The sequence below is a fragment of the Mustela putorius genome, unplaced genomic scaffold (assembly GCF_011764305.1).
Source record: "Mustela putorius furo isolate JIRA1106 unplaced genomic scaffold, ASM1176430v1.1 tig00000695_pilon_pilon_pilon, whole genome shotgun sequence".
Lineage (NCBI taxonomy): Eukaryota > Metazoa > Chordata > Mammalia > Carnivora > Mustelidae > Mustela > Mustela putorius.
In genome coordinates this window covers 8289310-8315117 of record NW_025421447.1, presented here as the reverse complement: position 1 = coordinate 8315117, position 25808 = coordinate 8289310, and the positions used below count along the sequence as shown (strand labels likewise).

Sequence of the window (25808 nt, the reverse complement as noted above, 5' to 3'; positions counted from 1 at the left end):
TCTGTGTATCTTTATATGGATATGAAAAACACTTTTTTCTCATTAACGATATATGTGATAACTGTCTCACTGTCAGCATCACACATTGTGCTTTCTAAAAGCAGAATTCCATTCATATATCCACCCGGGTTTTTTTTTTTTTTTTTTTTTTTTTTAATGAAATGCTTTTTCTTTCTCTCTCCTGTATTATTTCCTTGCTGTACATTCTGATTTGAATCTCAATTTGGTCATGAAAGATAATGTTGCGCTATTGCAGATAAATATTTCAGGCAGCTGTTGGCTGGCGGGGGTGATGAATTTTTCTATACTACCCTGCTGGCTCCTCCTCTTTGAAAATATCCCTTGTGTTACATCCAGAAATGCGTCCTCTGATAAATGAAGTATAGCACTTTGGGATAGGGGCTGGTGTTGCTTTTTGTTGTTGTTGTTTGTTTGTTTTTAAAGATTTTATTTATTTATTTATTTGACAGAGATCACTAGTAGGCAGAGAAGCAGGCAGAGAGAGAGGAAGGGAAACAGGCTCCCCACTGAGCAGAGAGCCCAATGCAGAGCTCGATTCAGGACCCTGAGATCATGACTTGAGCCCAAGGCAGAGGCTTTAACCCACTGAGCCACTCAGGCGCCCCAGGGCTGGTGTTTTTTTCTCTGAAGTCTTCCAGGATACATCTTGTCTAGTATTTAGGCTTTGGGTTCCAAAACCCAACTGTAGGTGTGAATCCCAGCCCAAGCACTGAGACTTTGGGCAAGTTACATAACCTCTGTAAATGTCAGATACTTCTGGAAGATTGAGGGTAGCCTATTGTATAGTGAATGTGAACAGATCAGCATAGATGCCCCCCCCCGCACCCCATACCTCTCCCCACAAGGTGAATCCCAGTGCATCGTATCACACCCAGCTCCCCAAACAACCACATACCCATTGCACATGGACAGAAACAGCTTCCAGAAACCTGACAGTTGCACTTTACTGAAGGTTTCCTGTGGAGACAGAAGAGCAGATTGTATTGTGTCCCACTGACCACAACTTTCCTTTAAGAAAAAAAAGAAGAGTCCCTGCTTTGTCTTGTACTTGTCTTTCCCCAGCAGCCCCCTTCAGCCTCCTGGGCCCTTCTGTCCTGGCCCGTTTCTCTGCTTTGTCAGGTGGACAGAAGCCTCAGCTCCCAGGAGTCAGTGCATATTCATTTATAAGAAAAGTGGGTCCCTTTCTTAAATTAAGTGCACTCCCCTAAGCTTGACGGAGAGCCGATGATTCCTTAAGTGTTGCCCAGACTAAGGGAGGGGGCTGCGTCACCCTGTTTTAGAGGCCTCCCAGGTGCCTCCTCACTTCTCAGGGGGCAGTGTTGTGCCTGTTTATCCCAGCTGCTCACAATTCAGCCTCTGCAGCAGGAAGTCTGCGTGGATACTAATAGCCACCACCACCACCACGTCCGTCCGTTGTCTTACTTAGAGTTTGGTTATCAGAGCTCCCCCACTGGCTTCTTGATTTGTAAATTTTTCCCTCTTGCCAGAAGATCATGGTTCATTTTCTGTCTCCACTGTCTCTAGCCCGTGGCTACATTTAAGTGACTTTAAGCTAATCATCACCTTCACCAATAATTGCCAATTTGTTGATTATTGCGACCTACAAGGAAGTACTTAATTACAGAGAAGACAGAGTGTGACAGTGGCCTTGACCATGGCTATTAATCAAATTCAGAGTGGTTTCTACTCATGTGGAGTTTACGAAGTTAATACAGAGAGGTCAGTAAGACCACATTTTCCCAGAGTAATTGTTTTATTAGCTTTAGTGTTTGTGCTTCTATCTTAGAAATTTTTACATGTCTTATGAGTCTGGGGCTCCCGGGTGGCTCCGCTGGTTGAGCGTCCAACTCTTGATTTCGGCTCAGGCCATGATCTCAGGGTGGTGAGATCGAACCCCATGTGGGGCTTCAGGTTTGGCTCAGGGTCTGCTCGGATTGCTCTCTCCCTTGCCCTCTTCCCTTCCCCCTGCCCTCTCTCTCTCCCTCTCCCGAAAAACAAATGAGCAAACAAAACCCAAAAAACAAACAAACAAAAAATTTACAAGTCTGGGGCACCTGGGTGGTTCAGTGGGTTAGGGCCTCTGCCTTCAGCTCAGGTCATGATACTAGGGTTTGGGGATCGAGCCCCACATCGGGCTCTCTGCTCTGCAGGGAGCCTGCTTCCTCCTCTTTCTCTCTCTGCCTGCCTCTCTGCCTACTTGTGATCTCTGTCAAATAAATAAATAAAATCTTAAAAAAAAAAAAAAATTACAAGTCTGATAACTTCCCCCATTTGCTTTAATTCACTTTGTGGCGAATCTCAGCATACAACTGAAGAACCCGCTGTTTGAAAAGTGAGATGGAAACTCAGTGGCATGGCGGTATTTATTGCTTCCAAAGAAGGTTCTCCATTGTCGATTATCCAGGAGCCAGTAATGAATGTGTACTCTCAGGGGCCAGGGATTTCGGGGGATGAATTTCCCAGGGTTTAATCATCGCGTAAGGCCTCTGAGTGTGACTTTTTCCCAATAATCTACTTATCTCAGTAATTTACCCCTCCTACTGCATTGCAAGGAAAATGAGTCCCCCAGGTTGTTTGCATGATAAGTAGCTGGGAATTGTGTGAGCCTTTCAAGAAACAGCCCTGAGTTAATTGTAGCAGCCTGAGCTAATGGTTTCCCATGTTGGCTGGCAGGTTACGGTGAAGAAGAGGCTGGAAAACACCCTTTATCACAAGTACCATGCATTTGAAAAGCTGAAATCTTACAAATGTTGGCTTCCTGGAAGATATTTTCCCTTGCACTATAAATGGGTGAGAAAAAACGTCCCCCCCACCCCCAGAGATAGGACTGGCCTCTTCACAGCTAGCTCTGGACGTTTGCTCCTGGGTTTGTTCGGGGAAGGTTTTTGTTTTTGTTTCTGCCAATGGCTCACACTAATTTGCCCCCGCCCGACCCCCCCCCCCTTTTCTTTCTAAGTGAAGTCAGCATTAAAGATTAAGCTGCTCTCTGCAAGCCAACAACTAGAAACATTACTTTTAGGAAAAGTAAGTTCTGCTTCCTAAAACTTCCTGATTGTGTGTGTGTTTTAAGGCACACATCACATTTATCCTGGAGTTTGTTAATACAAAAACACATCCAAGTAACAAGTCCAAAATGGGTTTTCTACTGCCGAAAAAGGTTCCCTGGAATACCGTTCACTTTGCAGGGAGGGAACTAGAACCTTCTGCACTGTGCCTGCAGGGGACAGAGAGGGCTGCTTGAGATTTTTACCAAGACTTGAAGGCATGGGAACGTGCTAGGAGCTGATACTGGTTGGGGCAGAACAAAGATGCGCTCTTTCCCGTGTTACTGCGGCTACCCGCAAAACTCAGGAAGTTTCCAGGGTGGGGAGCAAGTTCCTGCTGGGAAGAAGGCTGTATGTGAAGGGAGAAACAGAAGCACCTGCTTTCCTGTCTACTATTTGCCCTTGCTTGGTCAGTGCCCTCCTCTCTTTCTGATCGATCAGTCGATTGATCGATTACAGCTCAAACACGGAACATCACTTTCTCCAGGAAGCCCTTTCTGATCCACATCCCAGGGAGTCTCAGGCTCTCTTACTCTTATTTCGTAGCATTTTCAGTTATGATTCTGCATTTTTTTCATATGGTCAGAATATTTCTCCCTCTCTCTCTCTCCCCACAAAAGTTAGACCTCCCATGAGTACATAAGGCTCTTGTCTGTTTTTTATACGCCATTAGAATCTCAGTAGCTCATTTCTCAGAAAGTACATGCTGAATGGATGGGTGGATGAGAGTATAGTCATTTAAAGTATCTCTGACAGAGGACCTCGGGGTGAGGTCTTGGTTTAATTGACGGGCAACGCAGAATGAGTTTCAAGACTTGTGAAAAGCAGGAAAGAGGGAGATGATAATCATGAGCCTGGGAAGTATAGAGATACATGGGAGCGAAGTTTTGTGTGTGTGTGTGTGAGAGAGAGAGAGAGAGAGAGAGAGAGTCCATGTAGCCCTGGGCTGCAAAGATGAGAAAGAATGAATTTTGAATGGTTTTTCCAGGAAGCAGAAGACTGACTAGATGGGTCAGGAATGGTGGATGGCGGACTGAGTTGGATAGTTTACAGAGGTGTAGTCAGGGATGAGAGAAGCCAGAAGACAGACCAGTCGCTAGGGATGAGCAGTCAGGTCACCATTACCCACACCCCCCTACCCCCCACCGCGAAGGAGGATGGGGTGGGGGGGGCAGCTTTACTAAGAGCTCCAGCCCTAGAAGGGGACCACAGACCAGAAGGGTGGCTGCTGCAGGGTTGTGCTAAAGCAAGGAGAGAACCAGAGAAGAAACCCACCATCCTCTCTCCCTCTCCTGACCTCTGACCTGCAGCCAGCACCTCCATTGGCCAAACCCAACAGGAAACCCAAAGTGATGTGGTTTGTGGAGATCAGTCCTGCAAACCAGAGTATAATAGAGCGACATTGACTAGTTAGGACTATGACAAAGGGTTTTTAAATATCTGTAGTTTTACCCCTTACCTTTTCTACTTACTTTTTATTTTGAATATGTATTTTAACTGCCAGTACAGCCAACTCTGTATACCCCGAGAAATCTGGCCTCTCTTTCCCATCTTCTCCTCTCCCCTCTTTCCCATATAGGTAACTAATTTTTATCTGCTTCTCATGTCTTCTCCTAGGTACAGGTGTGTGTGTGTGTGTGTATGTGTGTCCCCAAATCATGTCCCTGTCTATATACCTCATATCCCTATCTCTCCATATGAAAGATAGTGTATTACATACACATATACTTTTCTGCCCGTAGCCCATTAGTTTATATACACATACCAGTATCTCTGTGGGGGAAATTCCTAGAGATGGGCATGTTGGTCAGTTTCCCGAATTGCCCTCTGAAGGGCAGCACAGTTCCAAGCAATACTATAGGAAAGTGTTCACGCAACCTTGCTGGAAGAGTATGTCACTCAGCTCTTGGCATTTTGCCCATCTGATGGTGAAAAACTATCATTTCATCATATTGGGTAAAAGCACATGGAATTGCAATTTATGTGGCCAGAAGTGGTAGGCCATCAGCACTTTCATACGGTTCAACTTAACAGCTTTATTTTGTATTTTTCTTGCAAGTGAAACAAAATGCCTTTTGATGGAGCTCAGCTACCCTTGTCTTCCTTTTTTGTTCTGAACATGCTGTTGACCTTGGCGTATTTTTCTATTGCTGGTCTTTTTCTTATCAATTTTAAGGAGCCCTTTGTACTTTCAGGAGAAGAATCTCTTGCGAGAGTGAGTTTTAGATATTTTTTTCTGAATTTGTCCAACTTTGCTTTTAATTACTTTTTGCCTGCAGAAGTCTCTGATTTTTATGTAATTGTAATGATGAGTCTTTCCTTTAATGACATAGATTCTTTTTTTTTTTTTAAGGTTTTATTTATTTGACAGAGAACACAACAGGCAGAGAGGCAGGCAGAGAGAGAGAGGGGAAGGGAAGCAGGCTCCCTGCTGAGCAGAGAGCCTGATGTAAGGCTCTATCCCAGGACCCCGGGATCATGACCGGAGCTGAAGGCAGAGGCTTTAACCCACTGAGCCACCCAGGTGCCCCAACACGCAGATTCTTAAGTCATGTCAATTCACCTCTACTCCAAAGACATGAAGGAATTCTACTGGGGATTTTTTTTTTCCTAGAGCTTTAATGGTTTTGTTTGTTGCCTTTAAATTTTGGATCCATTAGGAGTTTATCCCAATTTGAGATAGAGAGACCACTTTTTCTCTTTCCAGATGGCTCCTTGGTTGTTCCAACACCATTGGTTCAACAATTCCATCCGTAGCCCTACTGATTATGGATATCACTGTGACCGTATACTAATTGGCAAGATTAGCTTTTGAGTCCTGGCAATGTATTTAAACTTTCTGGCTGGAAATATATATATACACACACACACACATATATATGGTGACATTCCTTAAAATATCTTTGTATATGTGAAATTAGTAGTTTTGAAAAAAATGAATATGTGTTCACAGAACAAAATATAGACAAACAAAACTTGGACGATGAAATGACCCTAATTCTACAATTTCCTAGTGTTACTGTTTTCTGTATATTAGTAGCCACGTGCACACACCTCAGGTAAAGAATAAGCTGCTGTAACAGCCACATCAGTATGATATAGTGGCTTCTGTGACACAGAACGGTATTTCTGTTTCATAAAGCAGCCCCTGAGTGAGCGGTCTTGGGTCTAGCTTAGAAAGGGAGGTCTCTTCTCCATGGGGGGGGTCATTCTTTTTTTTTTTTTTCCTTTTAAGGTTTAATTTACACACAGTAAACTATGACTTTTTATGTGACCAGTTCTATGAGTTTTTACAAACATATATGGTGTAACCACTATCACGGTCAAAACATTAAATATTCCCACCACGGCGAATAGTTCCTTCCCACTACTTAGTGGTCAGTCCCTTCGCTTCCTCTCCCTTCCCCCGCCAGCACACCCAGCCCCTGACAATCACGGCTCTAAATTCTGTCCCTAATGGTTTTTGCCTTGTCGCGGGACCATTCTTGGCCCACTCTGTCTCCGTCTTATCTCTCTCCCCTATGCTCTGCAAATCCTTATCCCCATGGTCATGGTCAGGGCATGGGCTACACATCAGGAAGGAGAGGGGCATTAACACGCATCGATGTGTTTGCAGAGCTGGAGGGGGGATACATCACTTGGGCTCGAATTCCATTAGTGAGAATGCAGGAACGTGCCCACCTAGCCCGGAAATGGACTAGCCTAGCGTTGAAGAAAGGGAATGCCAGCGGACTCCTCTCGCCCTCACCCCTGCAGCCTGGCCACCTACTTATCCGCAGAGAACACACCCTCTCCCCGAGGGAGCCAGCCCAAGCCCCATCCAGTCACTACGCGCAACTCAAAGGCCAGGATTTCTGGGTGATGGTAGGTCTTCCCAGATAGATGCTGAGGGGGCCCATGGTTCTAGGGACCTCAGAACTGAGACACAAGCTGTTTGTATCTCCCCTGCCCAGCTCTTCCCCAGGATTATGATTTCTTCAGGAACGGATGGGACTGCCATTCTGTGGGCCAGGAACCACATCCCGGTTCCATCTCTGTGCACAGTCCTGGCTGATTTTGTGGCTTCCAGCTACACTCCTCCCGTCTCCCCATTTCAAAAACCACTACTTTGGGGTTCCCTGGAAAGGTGAGTTTAGGAAGGATGGCGGTAAACCTGATCTCTGCCCTGAGGCTGAACCTCTTTCTTTGGCCTTCTGGGAGCCTGTTGGGAAAGGCTGTGAATACCTACAGCCTAACCTCCTCCTCCTCCTCAGGCCTGGCAGTACCGGGCCTTGCCACCCAGTCTTCTCAACCCTTTCCTTCCATCTCCGCTCATAAACCGGCCAACTCTCGCATGAGCTCATCTCCTTCCTGTAGTGGCTTGCCACAAGTTGGTTCCTTACTCCATGTGCGTTATCCCTAAATATATTTAATTATATTATTGTAGTTATTTTAATAGAAAACTGTTAAGTAATCTTCTACCACCTAATTTTCAGGATTACGTGAGGCAGGTGTGAATGAATTCCTTAAGAAGCAGATCTGTGAAATCAACCCTGTAGTGAAATGTCACGAGCCCTCCTCCCCGCTCCCAAAAGGCAGCTTTGCCTGCCACACTACCAGGTGGCTTGGGTGGACACGGGCAGCATCCAGCATTTACCAAGTCTTCTTGATTAGAGATACTCTTATAGTAGCTGAAGTGAGCTGTTACAGCACGGAGGATGTAAATGTCCTGTGAGCCAGAAAGTTCCAACTGAAAGCTTTCAGAGGAGGATGACCATTCCACCCACGTGGGAACATATACGCAGTAGACTTATTTGTAAATATCAAAGCCGTCCTTCCAGAAAGGCTAATTAAATAGAAAATGTATGCCCAGTCCAGTGGCAAAAAAGAAACAATCCAAAGCACTTCTCTTTCCCCAAATGTTCTGGCCGTGGGCAGTTGTATAGGCACATTGTTTTAAACTTCCCAGGAAAAAGAATTCCTGTGTTATATATGCTGTTTCAGAATTCAGAAAAAAGAAGGAAGGCATCTCACTTCACTGTGTGAAGTTGGAATGACTCTGATGTCAGAACCCAACAAAGATGATATATATGCTGAATGTCAAAACTAAAAAGGCATTTAATAAAAGTCAGTGTCTGTTCTCAGTTTGAAATTAAAAAAAAAAAAAAAGCACACAGCAAAGGAGGTCATCAACAACATGAAAGGCAGCCTACAGAATGGGGAAAAATGATTGCAAACCATGTGTCTGATAAGGGACTGATATCCAAAATATATGAAGGATTCCACTCAGTAGGGAAAAAAAGAAAACCAAACAATTCAATTAAAAATGGGCAGAAGATCTGGATAGACATTTTTCCAAAGAAGACATGCAGGTGGCCAATAGGTATATGAGAAGATGCTCATCATCGCTCATCATCAGGGAAACGCAGGTCAAAACCCTATGAGATACCACCTCACACCTGGTAGATGGGCTGATATCAAAAAGACAAGAGACCAGTGTTGACAAGGACGTGGAGAAAGGGCACCCTGCTGCTCGGTCAGGAGGAATGTAAATTGTTGCGACTGCTATCGAAAATAGCATGGAGGTTCCTCAAAAAATTAAAAATGAACTACCATAGGCTCCAACAGTTCCACTTCTGGGATTTATCTGAATAAAATGAAAACTCTAACTCAAAAGGAAATGTGCACCCCCGTGTTCATTGCAGCATTATTTACAACATGTTCGTGTGCAAATGGAATAGTATCCAGCTATAAAAAATAATGAAACCTTGTCATTTATAGCAACATGGATGAACCTGGAAGGTGTTACACTAAGTGAAATAAGCCAGAGAAAGACAAATACCATATGATATTTCGTGTGTGGATTCTTTTTATTTTATTTATTTATTTGATAGAGGGAGACAGCGAGAGAGGGAACACAAGCAGGGGGAATGGAAGAGGGGGAAGCAGGCTTCCCGTCGAGCAGGGAGCCCAGTGCGGGGCTCGATCCCAGGACCTTGGGACCATGACCTGAGCTGAAGGTGGATGCTTAACAACTGAGCCACCCAGGTGCCCCTCGTGTGTGGATTCTTAAACAAAACAAAACAAAACATAAAAAAGCTCATCGATATAGAGAACAGATTGGTGGTTGCAAGAGCTGGGGGCTGGAAGAGATGGGTGAACTGTTTTGTTTTTTTTTTTCTTTTTTAAGTTTAAATAAATAAAGTACAATGTAAAAATTAAGAAACACTCTTGAAAGCCATGAAAGAAAAATAATTCACTCGAGATATATTTCTTGTTCCTGACCAAAAGGCACAATGTTATCAAGATATCAGTTCTTAAATTGATCTGACGAGCCAATAAAATTCTCCTAGAAATCTCAGCAAGCTGTTTTGTAAATAGTGACAAACTTGTGTTAAACACTGAGTCACATTGGCAGTTACTGACAAAGGACAAGTCAGTGAACTCACACTTGCCCGGTTCAAGATTTATTATAAAGCCACGATAATTAAGAGAGCATGATGTTTTGAAATGAATGGACACATAGATAAATGGAACAGAACAGAGAGTCCGTGAACAGATCTACACAGATACAGTTAACTTGACCTGGGTCAAAGGAATAAAAGCACATCAAGGCAGAAAAAATAGTTTGTTTAGTTTTTGGTCTATAGTCATCGTCAGCAAATGAGGGTACAAATGGACAACCACAGGAATTTTTTACACAAACTTTGCACCTTAGATATAAATTCACTCAAAAGTGCTCATTGCCTTAAATATAAAATGCAAAACTATAAAAATTATGGTGGGGGACTTAGGAGAAAATCTACATGGGTTAAAGTTTGGTGATTAATTTTCCTATACGACATAGAAACCGTGATCCAAGAAAAAAATGACAATATGAACTTTATTTTTTTTTTAAGATTTATTTATTTATTTGTTTACTGAACAGACAGAGATCGCAAATAGACAGAGAGGCAGGCAGAGAGAGAGGAGGAAGCAGGCTTCCCGCAGAGGAGAGAGCCCAATGCAGGGCTCGATCCCAGGACCCTGGGATCATGACTGGAGCCGAAGGCAGAGGCTTTAACCCACTGAGCCACCCAGGCGCCCCTGAAAATATGAACTTTAATTAATTTACAATGTCCGCTCTGTAAAAGACTGCATTCAAAGAATGGAAAGGCAAGCCACTGGCTAGAAGACTATGTCTTCAAAACACTTATCTGAAGAAAGATTTGCATGAAATGTATACAAAGAAGTAGTGGAATGCAACAATAAGAAACTAGACTTAAAATAAAAAGGCCAAGACAAGTAGATACCTAACCAAATAATATATATAAACGGGAAAAAACCGTGTATAAATTGCTCAACATTGGGGAATTATTGGAAAAGAGTATATATTGCGCACTAGGGAAAAGCACATTAAAAAAGTAAAGATTTTTTTGAAAAGCAGCTCTTCAAGCTAGGAATTAAAGATGATATCATACCCAGTAATAACTATTGCAGACTAAATGCTGCTGTCTTGCTTGATGGTAAAAATTTACAAGATCAGATCAGGGACAAAATAAGAATGTCCTCTTTCACTGCTGATGCCCATCATTCATCTCTACAGTGTGCAGATAAGTAAATTAATAAGGTGGAATCAAACCTAGCATGTTTGTAAACATTTGTAAGGACTCTACCTGGCAAATTCAAGAGAATCCACTAAAAACCAGAAAGAAAGCCAAGCCCTTTGCCAGTTATAAGATAAATACACAAAAAGTGGTTCTCACAAACACCCCTGACCAGTTAGAAAATGTCACAGAGAACAAAGAGGGCACATTGATGGTGGCTCCAGGGACACCTGGTTGGGGATCCAACTCGATCTCCGCTCAGGTCTTGATCTTCAGGGTCGTGACTTCAAGCCCCACATATGGACCCTACTTAAAACAAAACCCCGCAAACAACAAACCAATAGCTACAAAAACTCAACAAGAAGTAGGGGACCTTGAAGAAAACTAAAACACTACTCAGGTTTGAGACCCAACTGTAGCTGAAGCAAAAGCAAAGGAGGGGTGCTCCCCGGAGCTGGAACTGGGGGTGGGGGGAAGGTCATACCCAGAAGAATTTCAGGTCACAACTAGAGGAACTGAAACCTTACGGAGCAGAACAGGATCCTCAGTGCCCCCAGGACTGTTTATGTTAGGACCGCAGGGCATAGGTGTTGGGAGTGTGCACAGCTCTAAATCCACGTGCTTGCCAGTCAGGGTCACAGTCATCACAGAGTCATATATTTAGGGCAGCGGTTTTAGGATTTGCAAGAAGTAATTGTTTCTGATGCACACAGAGGCACCGCGGGGTTAGTGGTGGGGCTGTGCACCGTTCCTCCTTTATCATCTCTGCATGGACTTCCTGCTTTCCTGCCACAGACTGTCTTTCTTCTCATGGTGGAGAGCACTGCACAGGGCAGCCACACGTTCAAGTCCGTCTTCCTCTGTGGAAGGATTCCTTCCTTAACAGCAATCAGGAGGGTCGTGGGAAAGGTTGCTTTGGGTCCCGGCTGGGGTCTTGCATCCATCTATGAAACATGAGTGCCTGCGTTCGGCTTAGCCCCTGGTCAAAGGTGCAGGCAAGTTGTTTTTTCAGCTATTTTATGCAGGTTGCTTGGGTGATAGCGGGTAGGAAAAATTATAGCTACAGACAGAAGATTTGAATAAATGTAGGGATGTGCCATTTTCCTAGATAGGCAGGCCTAAAGTGTAGAGATGTAGATTCCCCCCAAGTTAGTTTATAAATTTCACACTCTGATTCAGAATCCCAGAGGGAGTTGGGGGGCTCCTTGACATCACACTTCTAAAGTTCATCAGAGTAGCAGGCCTACATAGTGAGATTAGCTCAGAAAATTCTGCCCAGGGTCAGGAAGCCAGCTTAATTGGTGTATTTTTCATCTTGTCATTAGTTTATCATCTGTCCTAGGCTTAAAATAAGATCCGGTGTTGACACCTGATTTTTAAGGCTTTTCTCCTAGAACAGTTTTTATAGAAGTCAGGCAACTAGGAGCTGGGTATTCAGAGATCTAACATCTGATACGCTAATGCCACTCACATTATTTTGAGCGCTGGCTCTCCACTAGGCGTGTAGGGTTTCCTTCGACCTAGAAGGCGCACTCCCTTCCCACCTATTACTATGCTCAGCCTTTCCACCCAAAGTTAGGCATTAGACATTATGAGTTTGTTTTCATGCCATATGATTCGGGGAATCGGTTTGCCAACATGAAAAGAGCCGGAAGAAGGTACAAATAAATGATCTGATCAGAAACTACAAGTATACAAAAGAAAGTGGGGGTTGGTTGATGGAGATCTGTACTTACTGCACATCCCTGGGGGAGATGTGGATGACATAGATTTTAAATGTCAGGACCTCTGTGTAGTAGTAGTAAGAACGTGGAGTTGTCGAGAATTTTCAAAGACGCCAGAGATGGCTTAAGAGAGAGCACATGCTGACCACCTCGCCAACGGAGGAATGAAGAGATGGAAAGGAGGGGCACCTGGGTGGCTCAGTGGGTTAAGCCTCTGCCTTCAGCTCAGGTCATGATCCCAGAGTCCTGGGATCCAACCCGGAGTCGGGCTCCCTGCTGGACAGGGAGTCTGCTTCTCCCTCTGCCCTTCCCCCAACTCGTGCTTGCTCACTCCCTCTCTCCCTTTCTCTAAAATTAAAAAAAAAAAAAAAAAAAAGGACAGAGAGGAAATGTCAGTTTAAAAAAAACAGTGGTTGCATGGGAAGTAAATGCAGGTTAGAAAAAGCAACATTTGTGATTTTGTGTTTGTAAATGGCACTGTTCTTGGGAAAGTAAACCCATGCCTGAAAAGGAAAGCGAGTATGTAACGCATCGTAATGCCTTTGTCGGGATGTGTCATGTCCAGTTTCTTTGGCTTTGGAAACGATGGGGGAATTTTCAACCCTGGAAATTTGTTTAAAAAGAAAAAAAAGGTGAGATGAATGTTTGTCTTATGTGATTTATGTCCATACCTAGTTTGGGTTCCAAGATCTCAGCTAGATAACCACATACAGCCCTCTCCATCTCCCAGTGTCGGCTGGTTGATTAAGGCAAACCCAGACTGAAAGTCAGGGAGTTTACACGGCATTCACAGTGACAAAGAATTTGAAAGGATGACCTTTAGAACGAGAAGCAGCCCAGCTCCCCTGACTGGAGGCCAGAAGTAGCACATTAAACCGTATAAGAACAAAGACTGAAACAGGCCGTCCCCTCCTCCTCTCAGATCATGGGTTTTTACAGCTCAAAATCCGTTCCTCAGTTTGCCTTGGAAATGATATGCAGATATGTATGCTAAGACCCAGCGTTCAGTGCGGCATATGTTTGGAATTAATCACAGAACCACATTTACCCCAGCTGCAAAGCTGGAGCTCACAGAAGTGTGGAAACAATGTTGAGATACGCATCTAGAAGCAAAGGTCAGGCTGCCTGGGCCAAGACGCTTGTTGGGGAGAGCGTGTCTTGGTCGCCAGGGCCATCTGAAGTCCAAGAGCATACGTGAACCCCAACGGCCCTCAGACCGTGAACCCCCAAGGCCAGAGGGAAATGACCTTCCGCAAACGGGGGCCAGCGAAAGTGAGGGAGCTCACGAAACGCTGACAAGAGAAAAACCAGGTGGGAAGGTTAGCCCATCTGGCTAATTGGTCACAGACTGTAAATTCCCCTCCAGCCACATCTGCCCTCCCTACTTAGGAGAACCTGGGTTTTCTGAGGACTTGCAGAGAAACGTTTGCAGGAATGGGTGCCACTCAGTTAAAGTCGAAGGACAGAAATATGTCGGCTTCCGGAGCATTCGTGGGAGAGGCAAGAGATGAGACAGGAGCGGAACAGGGTGAGGAGGCGGGTGGAAAGCCGCTCAGGACACCCGGGACTAGTTCCTCCATCGCCTTTTGGTTGCCAGATTCTGTCCTCTGCCTATGTATGGGTCCCGGGGGGCCAGCTGGGGGCCCAAGGTGCAGAGGATCCATATCCTCTCCAGCGCCTGCCCCGCCAGCTTACGCGCTGTACACGTACTCACATGCACTGCTCTTCTGTCATTGCCTGTCTCCGGGGTCTGCTGTCTTCTGCTCTAGAGCACAGGAATCCCAAGTTCATTCACGCTCACATACCAGGGACAGAAAGTGTCGTCCCAGCCAGCCATCTCGCCATTTCAGATGCAAACAGACTAAGAATGACAGATTCCTAAACAGAACGCCCCTGCGGTGGAATTTCAGGCACCCTGAGCCCAAAATCCTGGGAGGGAAGACATTCAGGAGTAGAGAGGAAGGACTTCTTTCTACTCGTCAGGCTACCCCCAGTTAAGTGACGGTTTGGTCTGGCCTTGTTCGGTACACAGAGGTTACTTGGTGTATAAGCATGCTGCTCAAAATACACCGGGGTCCACAACTGTCCCTGTCTTCTGATTGTGTCCCTAACAAACGTTGCCTGGCTCCAGAGCCCTTACTCGGCTTGTTTGAGAATTGAGAGGTTCTCTCTCTCGTGTGCCGACCAAAGAAACTTCCAGATCTGTTCCGCTGCCTCCGTTAGCTCCATTTGAAACTGGAAGCGTAGTTGGCATTTTAAGTAGATGAAGAGCCTGTCTGTTAAACCAGTGTGGCGGGCAGGGTGGCAGAAAGGGGATCCTAATGCTGAGTTGCTAGATTCGCAGGTGTATTGGGAGCGGGATTCAGCGTCTCTTTTTCTTGAGTCTGCACCAAGCTGTGTAAAAAATGACGCAGGGCTCGACCCTGTGTGAGTCAGGTTTGGAACCGCAGTCACAGGCAGGACAGGTCACCGTAGGAGTAATAGGCTCCCTGTGCGCCAGGCCCCGGGCGGAGGGCACTCTACGCGTTACACCGTCTGACCTTCACATCTGCCCTCTGCAACAGGTACATGTGTTATCTCTGTTTACAAGATACTGCAACTCAAGAATCCACTGAGCTCTTCCCCAAGCAACTTGGCTGTGTGTGTGTTATACTATAGCAAAATTTATGTGTGTTTAAAAAAAAAAAAAGAGAGAGAGAGAGAGAGAGACAGTGAAGCCCAGAGAAGTTAAGTGTCTTGCCCCGAGTCCCCAAACCAGAGGCAGGATTCAGGCACCAGAGGCAGGATGCAGCCACCACATTTGTCCCCCTCTGAAACGCACTTAGCTTCTCTGTGCTGCTAACCCTTCCCGTTTAATTATACACGATCATACATCATTCATACAAGTGAGTGGAATTGGTACTCTCTTCTGCTGCCAGTCCTTCATTCTTGTCACGTCATCTTCTAGAAATGTTCTTGCTGTTATAGTGTTCTCTCTTCATGATTTACTTCTTTGTTCCCCCCACCCAAGCTATATACTTCTTGATTGTTGAGTCGAGTGAATAAGTCTTGTCGTTACATTTACGCTAAAACGCACGTTTCCAAGACCATATCCTAGACTCATTTGTTTCTTTGTCTATTCTGTGAAATTATGAGATGTTCGCCACCTGCCCAGACTAGGAATATAAAGTTGAAGAAGAAGATGGTGTTCTTTTTTTTTTTTTTTTTTTTAAATATTTTATTTATTTATTTGACAGAGAGAAATCACAAGTAGATGGAGAGGCAGGCAGAGAGAGAGAGAGGGAAGCAGGCTCTCCGCTGAGCAGAGAGCCCGATGCGGGACTCGATCCCAGGACTCTGAGATCATGACCTGAGCCGAAGGCAGCGGCTTAACCCACTGAGCCACCCAGGCGCCCCGAAGATGGTGTCTTCTTTCAAGAGGTTTGGTGTCTAAGGGGCAGACGGACTTATGTCTTTAAAAAGTAGGGGCAGACAGACTCACTACAGGTTCCCAGACAGAATGTCTTCGTGTAGAGTAGGAGCATCCAGGAGGAAGTGGCCAGGCTGGGTGAGAAAGGCCTGGCGGAGGAGGTATCTCGGGAGTGTACAGAGAACAGCGAGCGTTGGCCAAGGGCCAAGGCCACGGCTCACTGTGTCCGTCTGCCAGGGCTTCCTTAACAAAAAAACCATGGGCCAGGTGACCGAGATAACGGAAATGTGTTTGCTAACGGTTCTGGAGGCTGGGACGTCCCGGATCCAGGTGCCGGCAGCCCTGCTTTCTGGTGAGGCCTCATCCTTGCATTGTCCTCCCATGGCCTTCCCGGCGCCAGGTGTGAGGAGGAGGGAGGAGGGGGAGAGGGGAGGAGGGGGAGGGGGGGGGAGGGGAGAGGGAGGAGGAGGGGGAGGAGGGGAGGAGGGGGGAGGGAGGAGTGGGAGAGGGAGGAGGGGGGGGAGGAGAGGGAGGAGGGAGGGGGGGAGGGGGAGGGGGAGGAGGGGGGGGGAGGGGGGGGGGGGGGGGGGGGGAGGGAGGGAGGGGGGGGAGGGGGGGGAGGAGGGGGAGGGGGAGGAGGGGGGGGGGAGGGGGAGGAGGGGGGGGGGAGGGGGGAGGGGGGGGGGGGGGAGGGGGGGGAGGAGGAGGGGGAGAGGAGGAGGAGGAGGGGGAGAGGGAGGAGGGGGAGAGGGAGGAGGGGGAGGGAGGAGGGGGAGAGGGAGGAAGGAGAGGGAGAGGGAGACAGCGTGAGTGTCTCCATCAGTGTCTCTTCTCCTTATAAGGACACCAGCCCTGTTGGATGAGGACTCCCAGCCTTATAACCTAATTTAACCTTCATTACCTCCTTAATCAGTCACATGGGGGTGAGGGTTCAATGTACAAATTGAGGAGGGGGGACATAAGTCAGTCCATCATGCACGCCAACACCCAGGATTCCCTGCTCCCCCCCCCAGTTCCCCCAATCCCTCCCCATGGAGGCACCCCACAATCCCTCTGTTCATGCTTGTTTTCAGAGTCCTTTCCCGTGCACCCTGCCCGCGCCCAGAAGCCTCAGCGCGGTGATTCAGTCTTTCCAGTCTGCTCTTTGATGTCTGTTGTAAAGAGCATAAGGCTGACACAGCTCCGACTTGCAAAACACCAGGCGTCGGCTGTTCGTTCCACCGTCGTCCAAGGCTGGCCATGGTGGGGAAGCAGCAGTTGCCTCTGCCCTCACCCCAAGGAATCCCTTCTGTATCTGGCTCCCCGCAGCATTAAGAGTGCGACACCGTGAACAAAGAAGACTTCTCCCACTTGTGTAGCAAGCGACTGCGGACTGCAAAATACACATGAACGTAAAGGCTCTCTGCAAAGTACAGCATGCAGGATTCAGTCCAAAAGCAGTTAGAGTCCTGTGCTTCTGCAGCTGTGTTTTCCAGTGGTGAGGGATCATCAGACCCTCTCCCATCCCCTGTTTCACTGTAATCAGATAACCCAAAAGGCCCTTCACCAGGTCTCCAAGAATTCTCCAAAGCCATCTTACCGTTCACACGCACCCTTCTCGCGCGCTCAGGTTATGATGTGGTCATTTTCAATACTAGTCTCTAAATTCCAGCCCTCTGTGTAGCCTTCCTGGCCTGATAGGGGAGGAACAAACCACTACCTTCGGTGGGGGGGAGCTTGGGAAGTACGGGGCTCGGGGGAGAGCAGCACAGCCCGACTGTGGATCTGAGCCCCCTCTGTTACTTACCAGCTGTGTGACCTGGAACACCCCTTTGTTTTTCCTTTGCCGGAAGCTGGGGGTGTGGGTCATCTCGCCCCTAACAGCTGCAGTGTTGGCCACGGAGCCTTGCTAACTTGACCCCACAGCCAGCAGAGAGCTCCTCGGGACAAGGGTGGCACAGCGCAAGGAGCGAGAGGGAGAGACATCCCTCTGGTGGTAAGGTTTGTGAGGATGACAAAGTTAAGACACAAGAACAACGCTTGGCCCCCAGTAAGTGCTTGGTAGGTCCTTTTCCTCCTCCATCGGTAGACCTGGAGGAACATGGCTATGGAGGCGTGTGCTGTTACTTAAAGACTCGACCCAGTTCCAGAATGTTGCTGCGTTGAATTTGTTTGCCCAGCCAACCAGTACCCGTCATGATCGTTACGAAGGCTTCATGCTCTGTCCCATTTTCTGGCAGATTCCCTTCATCTGTGTTGAAAATAGTCTCCGGATGGCCAGCTCTCTGGCCCAGCGTCAGGCCCTTGTGCTTGAGGACGGGGCCGGGGGACCGGGTCATGACATCTGAATACTCGGGTTCCTGAGCATTTGGAGATCAGAAACAGAGGGGCAAGAAGAAACCAACCACCTTTTGCAGACCTGAGGCCAGAAGTGAGCGTTTCCAGGCTGGAGGAGTCCAAAGGCACAGCTAAGGGGACTCTTGCCCGAGTTCGGTGGGAGGAGGAGACTGCTTTTTGTCTGGCCCGAGCTCAGAGCGGAGCAAGCTGCAGGGTAGGCTTTCACAGGTAGCCAGAGAAACACCCAATGCTTTCCCTTTATTGTGTCTGCTGAGTGGTTCTCTTTCTTAGCCTGTGTTGTGTTATGAAAGAGACAAGTTTAATAAACAGATTCTATTTTTATTCTGAGCCACGGCTTGGAAGAGCATTCCGTCTCCCGACTGGGAACCAGGAGCCCCCTTGGCCCTGTGCGCCTGTTACTCTCTCTGCCGCCACTTGGTGGTGACATACCGAAGCTTGCAGGGGGAGGTCTCCAAGCCAGTCCACACTGAAGCCCCACCACCGGGCACCACCGCTGAGACCATGCTTGGACTCTCAGGGTGCCTCTGCCCTTACCCTTCTGAGATTCATGTTCAGGGACCCCTTGTCTGATGTGTCCCTCTGACCACGCAAAGAAGCTGCTTGTTCCCAAGTCCTGGTTCTGGTCTGGTTGGCTGGCAGCTTCCAGCCCTTGGGAACACATAGGCGTATGAGGAAAAACAATCCTGCTTCCCCTTAGTTCAACTAAGGCAAGGCTGGAGAATTTCAAACAGAACCGTTCCTTGGAAACAACAGCAAAATATACACAACAGCATAAATAAATGGGTAAGCTCACGGAGTCTGGCCGGCAGGGACTTACGGATGGAACAGCACGCTGGGCTGATCGGCCAGCAAGCCTTCCAGACTGTCCAGAGAGCCTCATTCCTTCTCCCACCTTGGAACCCAAGGACCTTGTAGAGCAGATTGGAACAAGGACAGTCCAGCCACGATCCCAGGAGAGATTTAATTTATAATTCATAAACTTCGTATTCCAAAGAAGATATGGAGTAGTTTATGATAAAATATATGTGTGTGTTTAACATCAGCACGGCTGAAGAAATTGAAAACGTTTACCCGTAGACAAGAGCATAAATAGAATATATCAAGCACTAAATTACTCTCGTGCTGAAACACCAAATTCAGCGCCAGGAAGAGAATCCTGGAAAACCAAAATGCAAAAAGAATTGTCACCTATTTATTTACCAGTGACAATACTAACAGAAAAGAAAGGGACAGTGCTTTCCAAGAAGAGCTAGCTCTGTCCTGGCCTGAGTATTTACCGCGGTGCTGGCAGCATGTTAATTCGACAGTGATTTTGTAGAACACCCAGAAACTCTCTCCGCTCAGTCGATGAGCAGTGTTTGTGTTGATACTCCTTTTAGATCTGATGGGCTCCTCCTCCCTTCCCAGAATTTGCTCTCCGTGGCTCTGCTGCATGTCCTTCTTGTGGCTGACCTTAGGTCAAGTGGGAAAGCCCCCCAAGGGGTGTCCCCCCCTCCCCGCAGACTGCACTAGAAGGGAAGGAGCCTGGTGGGGCGGGGGAAGTTGGATGGAGGGGCAGTCGGCACCGCCTCAGAAAGTGGCGCCCTGGACTGGTGAGAGGTGTGCTTCCGTGTACGTATATACAGGACATAGAGACGATGATTCCGTTATTTGCTCGTGCCATGGAGAGTTCGAGATGCCTTAGATTGAAAAAAAATGCCTCTCAACCAGAGATAGGGACTCGCCAGAGGCTCCTTGACGTTCCTTCTCTGTGCAGTAGCACAGTGGGATCTGAGATGCTTCTCCTGCAGTTTGGGGTGCGCTCAAAAGTCATATGATCATCAGTGTGTGGTCAGCTTGTTGAAATCTTTTCTGTGTGTGGCCATGTGCTGGCGGGACAGCCAAGCAGAGACCGTTGAGAGTCTGTGTTTCTCTTCTCTCTCTTGCACCCGGGTACTGGGTCTGATCCGTATGGTTCAGATGGGGGTGGAACTCACCCGCCCCAGCCCCCCACCCCTGCTGCACAGGTGCCCTTGATCCCCATGGCCAGCAGGCAGGGGGAGGCATTTCACACAGACTCTGGCCTGGGGATGACTCGAAATAGTGTGCAGGCATAGTTCACAAAGACAGAAGTGCACGGTCTGTTTCAAACCAGGAACAGAAAGCTACGGTGACCTGCCCCACCTCCCCTCCCCCGGGCCCCGGTCCCCCGAGGAGAGCGCTTTCAGCTCCTCCTAGCTGTTTCCCCTGGATCTCACTGTCTTCCTTCTGCAGAATATGCTTGTACCCCTAGGACTTGATCTAACTGCGGTTTGAGATGTTGTCTGTTAACTTCTGCCATGGAAGGTGGGCGTCGCCTTTTCACCGGCTGCCCCCCACCCCCTCCCGCGCGTGCACACGCACGCACACGCGTGCACACACCCCTCCTCTCTGCCCCCAACAGAGTTCAGTCACAGTTGTTAGGTAGATCATGGTTCAGCATTTTCGTTTTGATCATGTCGGTGTCTTTCCCCAAGCCGCGTAGCTCACTATAATTAGACTTCCTTTCCGACCCGGTATTTTGGTTTTCCTGGACTTTGTGTCACCCTTTCCCTTTGCTTCTCATAACTCTGGCCCCTGCGGAACTGAGAACTGCCTCTGGATCTGTGAGCCGCGCACCAGCAGACCCATCTTGTCCGCATTCTGCTCTCTGTTCGGGGCTCAGCTCTCTTGAGCCCCCAGCTTCCGTTTGAACCCAACTGCGAGCTCTCCAGGTCCCTTGCTCCTCCACTGCCCTGCGACGTGGATATCTTCCTGACACTTTTCTCCCCTTGATCTCCCCTCGGAGCCCCCTTCCTTGGAATTCGTTATCTTCTTCCTTGGTTTACCTCCTTAGGTGATGGGGCACACCCTCTCCTAGCTCTCTGACGGGGACTGCCTGAGAAGCGTATTTCTTGAGATACAGCATGTCTGAAAATACCCCCTTTCTGCCTCGCGCAGTTTAACAGATCGACTGCGTATAGAATTTTCCGCCAAGGGCGATTTGTGTTCCGAACGCTAAAGGCATCTTTCATTGTCTTCTGGCTCCCAGTGGTGCTCCTGAGAAGTCCAGTGCCATTTTGTCCTGAGTCTTGTTACACGTCCTGCTTTGCTTTTTAGAGCTTTTCCTTAGCGTGAACATTCTGGATCTCACACGGAAGACCTTTGAATAATGCCAGCCCCCCTGTCCTGGTGTTGGCCACTTTGTGAACCCTTCCGGCTGGAGTTCATTGCCTTTGTCCTGACCATTTTTTCTTCTGTTAGAGCTTTGATAAGTACCTCCTCTCTTTTTCCTTTCCTTTCCCTCTGGCACATTCTACATTCATGGTTGGCTGTTGGGCCTCCTGGTTTAATTCTGTTGATTTCCCTGGGGCACCTGAGTGGCTCAGTCAGTTAAGCATCTGCCTTCAGCTTGGGCTGTGATCTCAGGGTCCTGGGGCTGAGCCCCACGTCGGCTCCTTACTCAGCAGGGAGTCTGCTCTGTCCCCCTGCTCATGCTTTCTCTCTCTCTCTCTCTCTCTCTCTCTCAAATAAATAAATCTTTCTAAAGAAATTGATGATTTCCTTGTTTTCTCTCCCGTTTCTCATTTCTTTGTGTTTTTGTGCCTTTCCGGAACATTTCTTCATCTACTTCTTCACATCTATCCCTTGGTTTACTGCTGCTGTCTTATTTTTGTAACTTGGGTTTTCTGATTTTTAAGTGGTGCTCAGTTCTGGTTTCAGAGACACAAAATCTTTTAGTAGACATTATATCTCTAAGGATATCAATTAGTGTTTCTTTGACGGTTTCTTCTGTTGTTTGCTTCGTCTTTTCCCTCAATTCCTTTTCATGGTTTTGGTGGGGGATGGTTGGCAGGGAGAAGGGGGAGTGACTGGGGGGGTTTCTTTTTCTCTTGCATCAAATGTCTAGTGATGCTTGGCTACCCATTACTGTTTAAGAATGAAACACCAAAAGACACCCAAAAGTTGTGTATGCATCAGTGGGGTCTCTTGAGTTGTAACTTTGCCTGGAGGATGATCAGACAGGGAAGGACCTAGTTATTTTATTGGGAACCCCAGATGTCCCCTAGCAGGTTTTTTCTCTTTGGTTGGTCCCTTTCTGCCGAGGGGAGACCTGTAGTCCCCTGTCTGGTGAATAGAAGCCTAGCCAGCGGCATCTGGGAGCTCAGTAGGGGGACGGGATAGCCAGCTCTCTGGTCCACATGAAAAGTCGTATTTAATTTCCCTATTTTCAACCTCTCACCTAATCTCTTCCTTCTCCTGTGTCGGCTGCCCCGTGTTTAGAACTCCTCTGGTCCAGTTTCTCCTCTGAACCTCTTTCCCGAGAGGATAGTGGGGAGGTAGCTGCCTGGTCGTGGAGGGTGACAGAAGGGGCTCTGGGATGTAACTGAGGCTCATGTCATTTGTAACCAGCCCCCTCTGTTTCCAGCTCTGCCTTTAGAACTACCTCGTGCATCCCCACCCCTGAGCCTTTCCAGGGGCCTGGGGTACCAGTCAACTTCCCACTTTGGATTCCCACCCCGATCAGTTGTTACCATCTGTGCCCTGTTGTCCACGGCCTGACTGTCTTTCCGCATTTTACTGACCCATCTGAGTGGGTATCGCCTCCTCCCTGTTCTTTTGGTTTATAGACGAATCCCTTTCTTCTCCCTCTGGCGGGTGGGGGGATGTTGTGGGCAGGTACAACCGTGGGTGTGGAGTTTTACCAAAGTCAGCATGTGCCATATGTCGTCCTCCCCAGTCTCCCTCACACCCCCTCGAGTTGGTAGGTGGTCTTAGTCCCATGCTGCAGCTAAGGAGTGAAGACCCCAGAGGTCAAGGCCCTCTGTCAAGGTCACGTAGCAGATCAGTGGCGGAGCCGCGATTCCAGTCCAGGTATACGCCTCTGAAAGCCGCTCTTTTGACCACATCACACGTCTTTCTGATGCTCTGGGCTTGCTCAGGGATTCCTCCTCACCACACCGCACAGTATTAATCAGGAACACATACCACACACATTCCCCAGAGGCCGTGCAGTCCAGCTAAGAGAGCGGGTTTTTTTTTCTTCCTTTGTTCCCCGAAGCAATTATTTCTTTATTTCATTTCAAGACCCGGCCTCTGCAGCTGCCACAGACAGCTTAGAGTTGTCTGAAGGCGGAAGACCAGAACCAAAGCCATGCGCTTACAAGCCATCCAACTTGAAAGATGTGTTGAGGTAAAATACCACTGCAAAGCTTCCCCAGCAAACCTTTTTTTTGGCGGGGGTGCTTTTTCTTTCCAAACTGAAAGACAACCATTTGTACTGTTCATGCATAAGAATCTTCAGCTCTGGCCATGTTCAAGATGAGATTTTTTTTCTTTTTTTTTTTTGCCCCCCTCTGGTAATTTCCCACCCCAATGAAGCAGACAGTATAGTCTTCCAAAGCCAAAATAATGGTGTGTTGCACATCGATATTTACAAGTCAGAGAAGAGTGCCTGTGGGTGGGCTGAACCACGTCCCTTCCCTTGTCCTTTCTGGAGAAGCAGCCTGCTTGCGCTAACGCAAGTTTGTTTTCATTTGGAATCCTTAAGATGTGAATGAGAGCCATGTGGGCAGAGCTGAACTACCGGGTAAGTTGGGAGTTCAGCCTCTTGGAGGAAAGGCTGGGGTCAGACCACGTGGGGAAGCGTTCGATTGTAGCTGTGCATCCCAGTTATGATCTTGCCCTATATTTAAGTTTTTAGCTGTATCACGTCTGATACTTCCCTTGGCGTTCCGGGAGAGCGAGGTCCGTACAGTTATTGGCAAGGGCCCAGTGCAGGAATGTGGGCTTTCCAGAAGTTTGTTACAACTTTTCAGAAGTATTGAGCAAAATTAGTCATGTTTGAAGGGAAAAATGAGAAGGTGTTGTTTGTCTTTGAAGTATTTGTTTCTCTAAGCATGAGTGCTATAGCAGCTGGTGGTGGAGACAGGTTTGTTTCAAGCAGACCTCATAGGGAGCTGCGTGTTCGTCCTGGAGCTGCCAGTGACAGCTTTATTCGTGATTTCTAGGTGCGATCGCCCCAAGCCATGACCGTTCCAAAAGACATTCTGCCACTTTTCCCTAAGGCGACTGTCGTCGTTTCTCTCCATGTCCTAGATCATGGGTCGGGGCCAAAATGGCATCTTGGCTGTGCTTTGGCCTTAACCCTGGCCGCTGCTGGGGCCCTGGAGAAGTGGTCCAACTAGGGTAGATCAGGAGTGACAGGAAGCAGCCCGGGGCTCCCGGAGCTGGGGAGGGCGTGAGGAGAGGCAGGTATTCCAGATGCCCCAGCTTTGTATCAGTACTGCGGACCTTTCCGGGGCTTCTTCCTGATTCTGGTTGTCTGTGTCCAGCAGCACGGAGGGCAGTGTTTCTGTCAACCAGATGTCGGCCGAAGTGCTGGTTGAAAACGCAGATCTCCAAGCCCCAACCCAGGCTTAATGAATCTGCCACTGCGGCTGGTGGGGCCTGGGAATGTGCTTTTCCCTCCCGGCACCATCACCTCCCCCCACTTTGCCCTGCCCACCCCCCCCATGATTCTTAGGCAGATCGTCTTATCCAGGGACATATTTTTCAAACTTCCTTAATGATAAGAATCACGTGATAATCTTTCTAAAAATACAAATTCCTGAGCCCCATCCCAGATCCACTGGCTCGGGATCTCCAGCAGGGCGGGGGCCCCGGGAAGCAGGGAGAAGGGAACCTAGCATTCCAGAAAACTTAAGATCCCGAGGCCAAGGTTGCCTGCTGGAAACCATCAGAGAAAAGAAATCAAGACCCACCCATGACTTGGAAAGACTTTGCATCTGGTAATTAAAAGACAAGTACGAGACCTAGAAACTAGAAAAACTGAGGAAGACTGGGGGTCTTCGGGCCCAAGGCAAATCATGCCAGAAAGTTCCTTTAGTTACTTTTCCCCATTTGCCTGTCACATTTCTGAGAATCGGGGGTTTTTTGTTTTTTTTTTTTTTTAAGATTTATTTATTTGAGAGAGACGGAGCGAGCAAGAGAGCAGGGGAAGAGCAGAGGGAGAGACAGAGTTCCAGACTCCCCACTGAGCATGGAACCCAATGCTGGGCTCTATCTCACAGCCCCGACGTCCTGACCCGAGCCGAAATCAGGAGTCGGAAGCTTAACTGACTGAGCACCCAGGCGCCCCACCATTCTGAGAATCTTTGAAGCTTTCTAATTCTGCCAAGCTGAGGTCAAGATAAAAAGTCAGTTCTTATTTTCCGCTGGTGGAAAAAAAGATCTAGGGATAATTCTAAATTTATTTTCTTTCCACTAATCATTTCAAAAAGTACATTTCACTTGCCTTGACTTCTCAAAAGCAAGAGTAGCTTTTTACACTTTTAAAGAAAAAAATTTTAAAACACCTGTCACTTCTGGCGTCTTCTGAAGTTCTCAACTTCGCCTGTATGTAAACTGTGAGCCTCTAGGGTCCGAATAAACATGTATTGTGTGTCTCTGTCTCCCCAGGTGCAGGTCGATGTGTAGCACGTGAAATGAATGCTACACAGATTCAGAGGAATATATTTTATTTCCCTTGCTAAGTTTATTTTCTTTAGCTGGAGACTATCAGTGTGAAATTCAACCCCCCCCCTTTTGGAGAGGCCTCTCACATGTGCTTGATTACTGGTTTATTAATTTGAATATTTATGGAGGGGCAAAAATGCTGATTTTTTTTCTTCTAAAAAAAAAATGTCAGATTGAGAGACAAAACATGAAA

General features: G+C 47.6%; 1 protein-coding gene across 7 annotated transcripts in view; it reads left to right on the top strand.

Annotated features, from left to right (window-relative positions):
• Positions 1-25808, top strand: part of STX8 (syntaxin 8) — a 243525-nt gene that overhangs the window by 192722 nt on the left and 24995 nt on the right. For 3 of the 7 annotated variants that reach the window (XM_045083379.1, XM_045083384.1, XM_045083385.1), the window contains one exon: positions 16837-18427. The exons of 3 other annotated variants lie outside the window; for them this stretch is intronic. In XM_045083379.1, coding sequence (XP_044939314.1) covers positions 16837-17093 — 257 coding nt within the window. In that variant the 3' untranslated portion in view covers positions 17094-18427. Of the gene's footprint in view, positions 1-7540; positions 8494-16836; positions 18428-25808 lie in introns of those variants that run through there. One more of the 7 variants, XM_045083380.1, reaches the window with a different exon arrangement.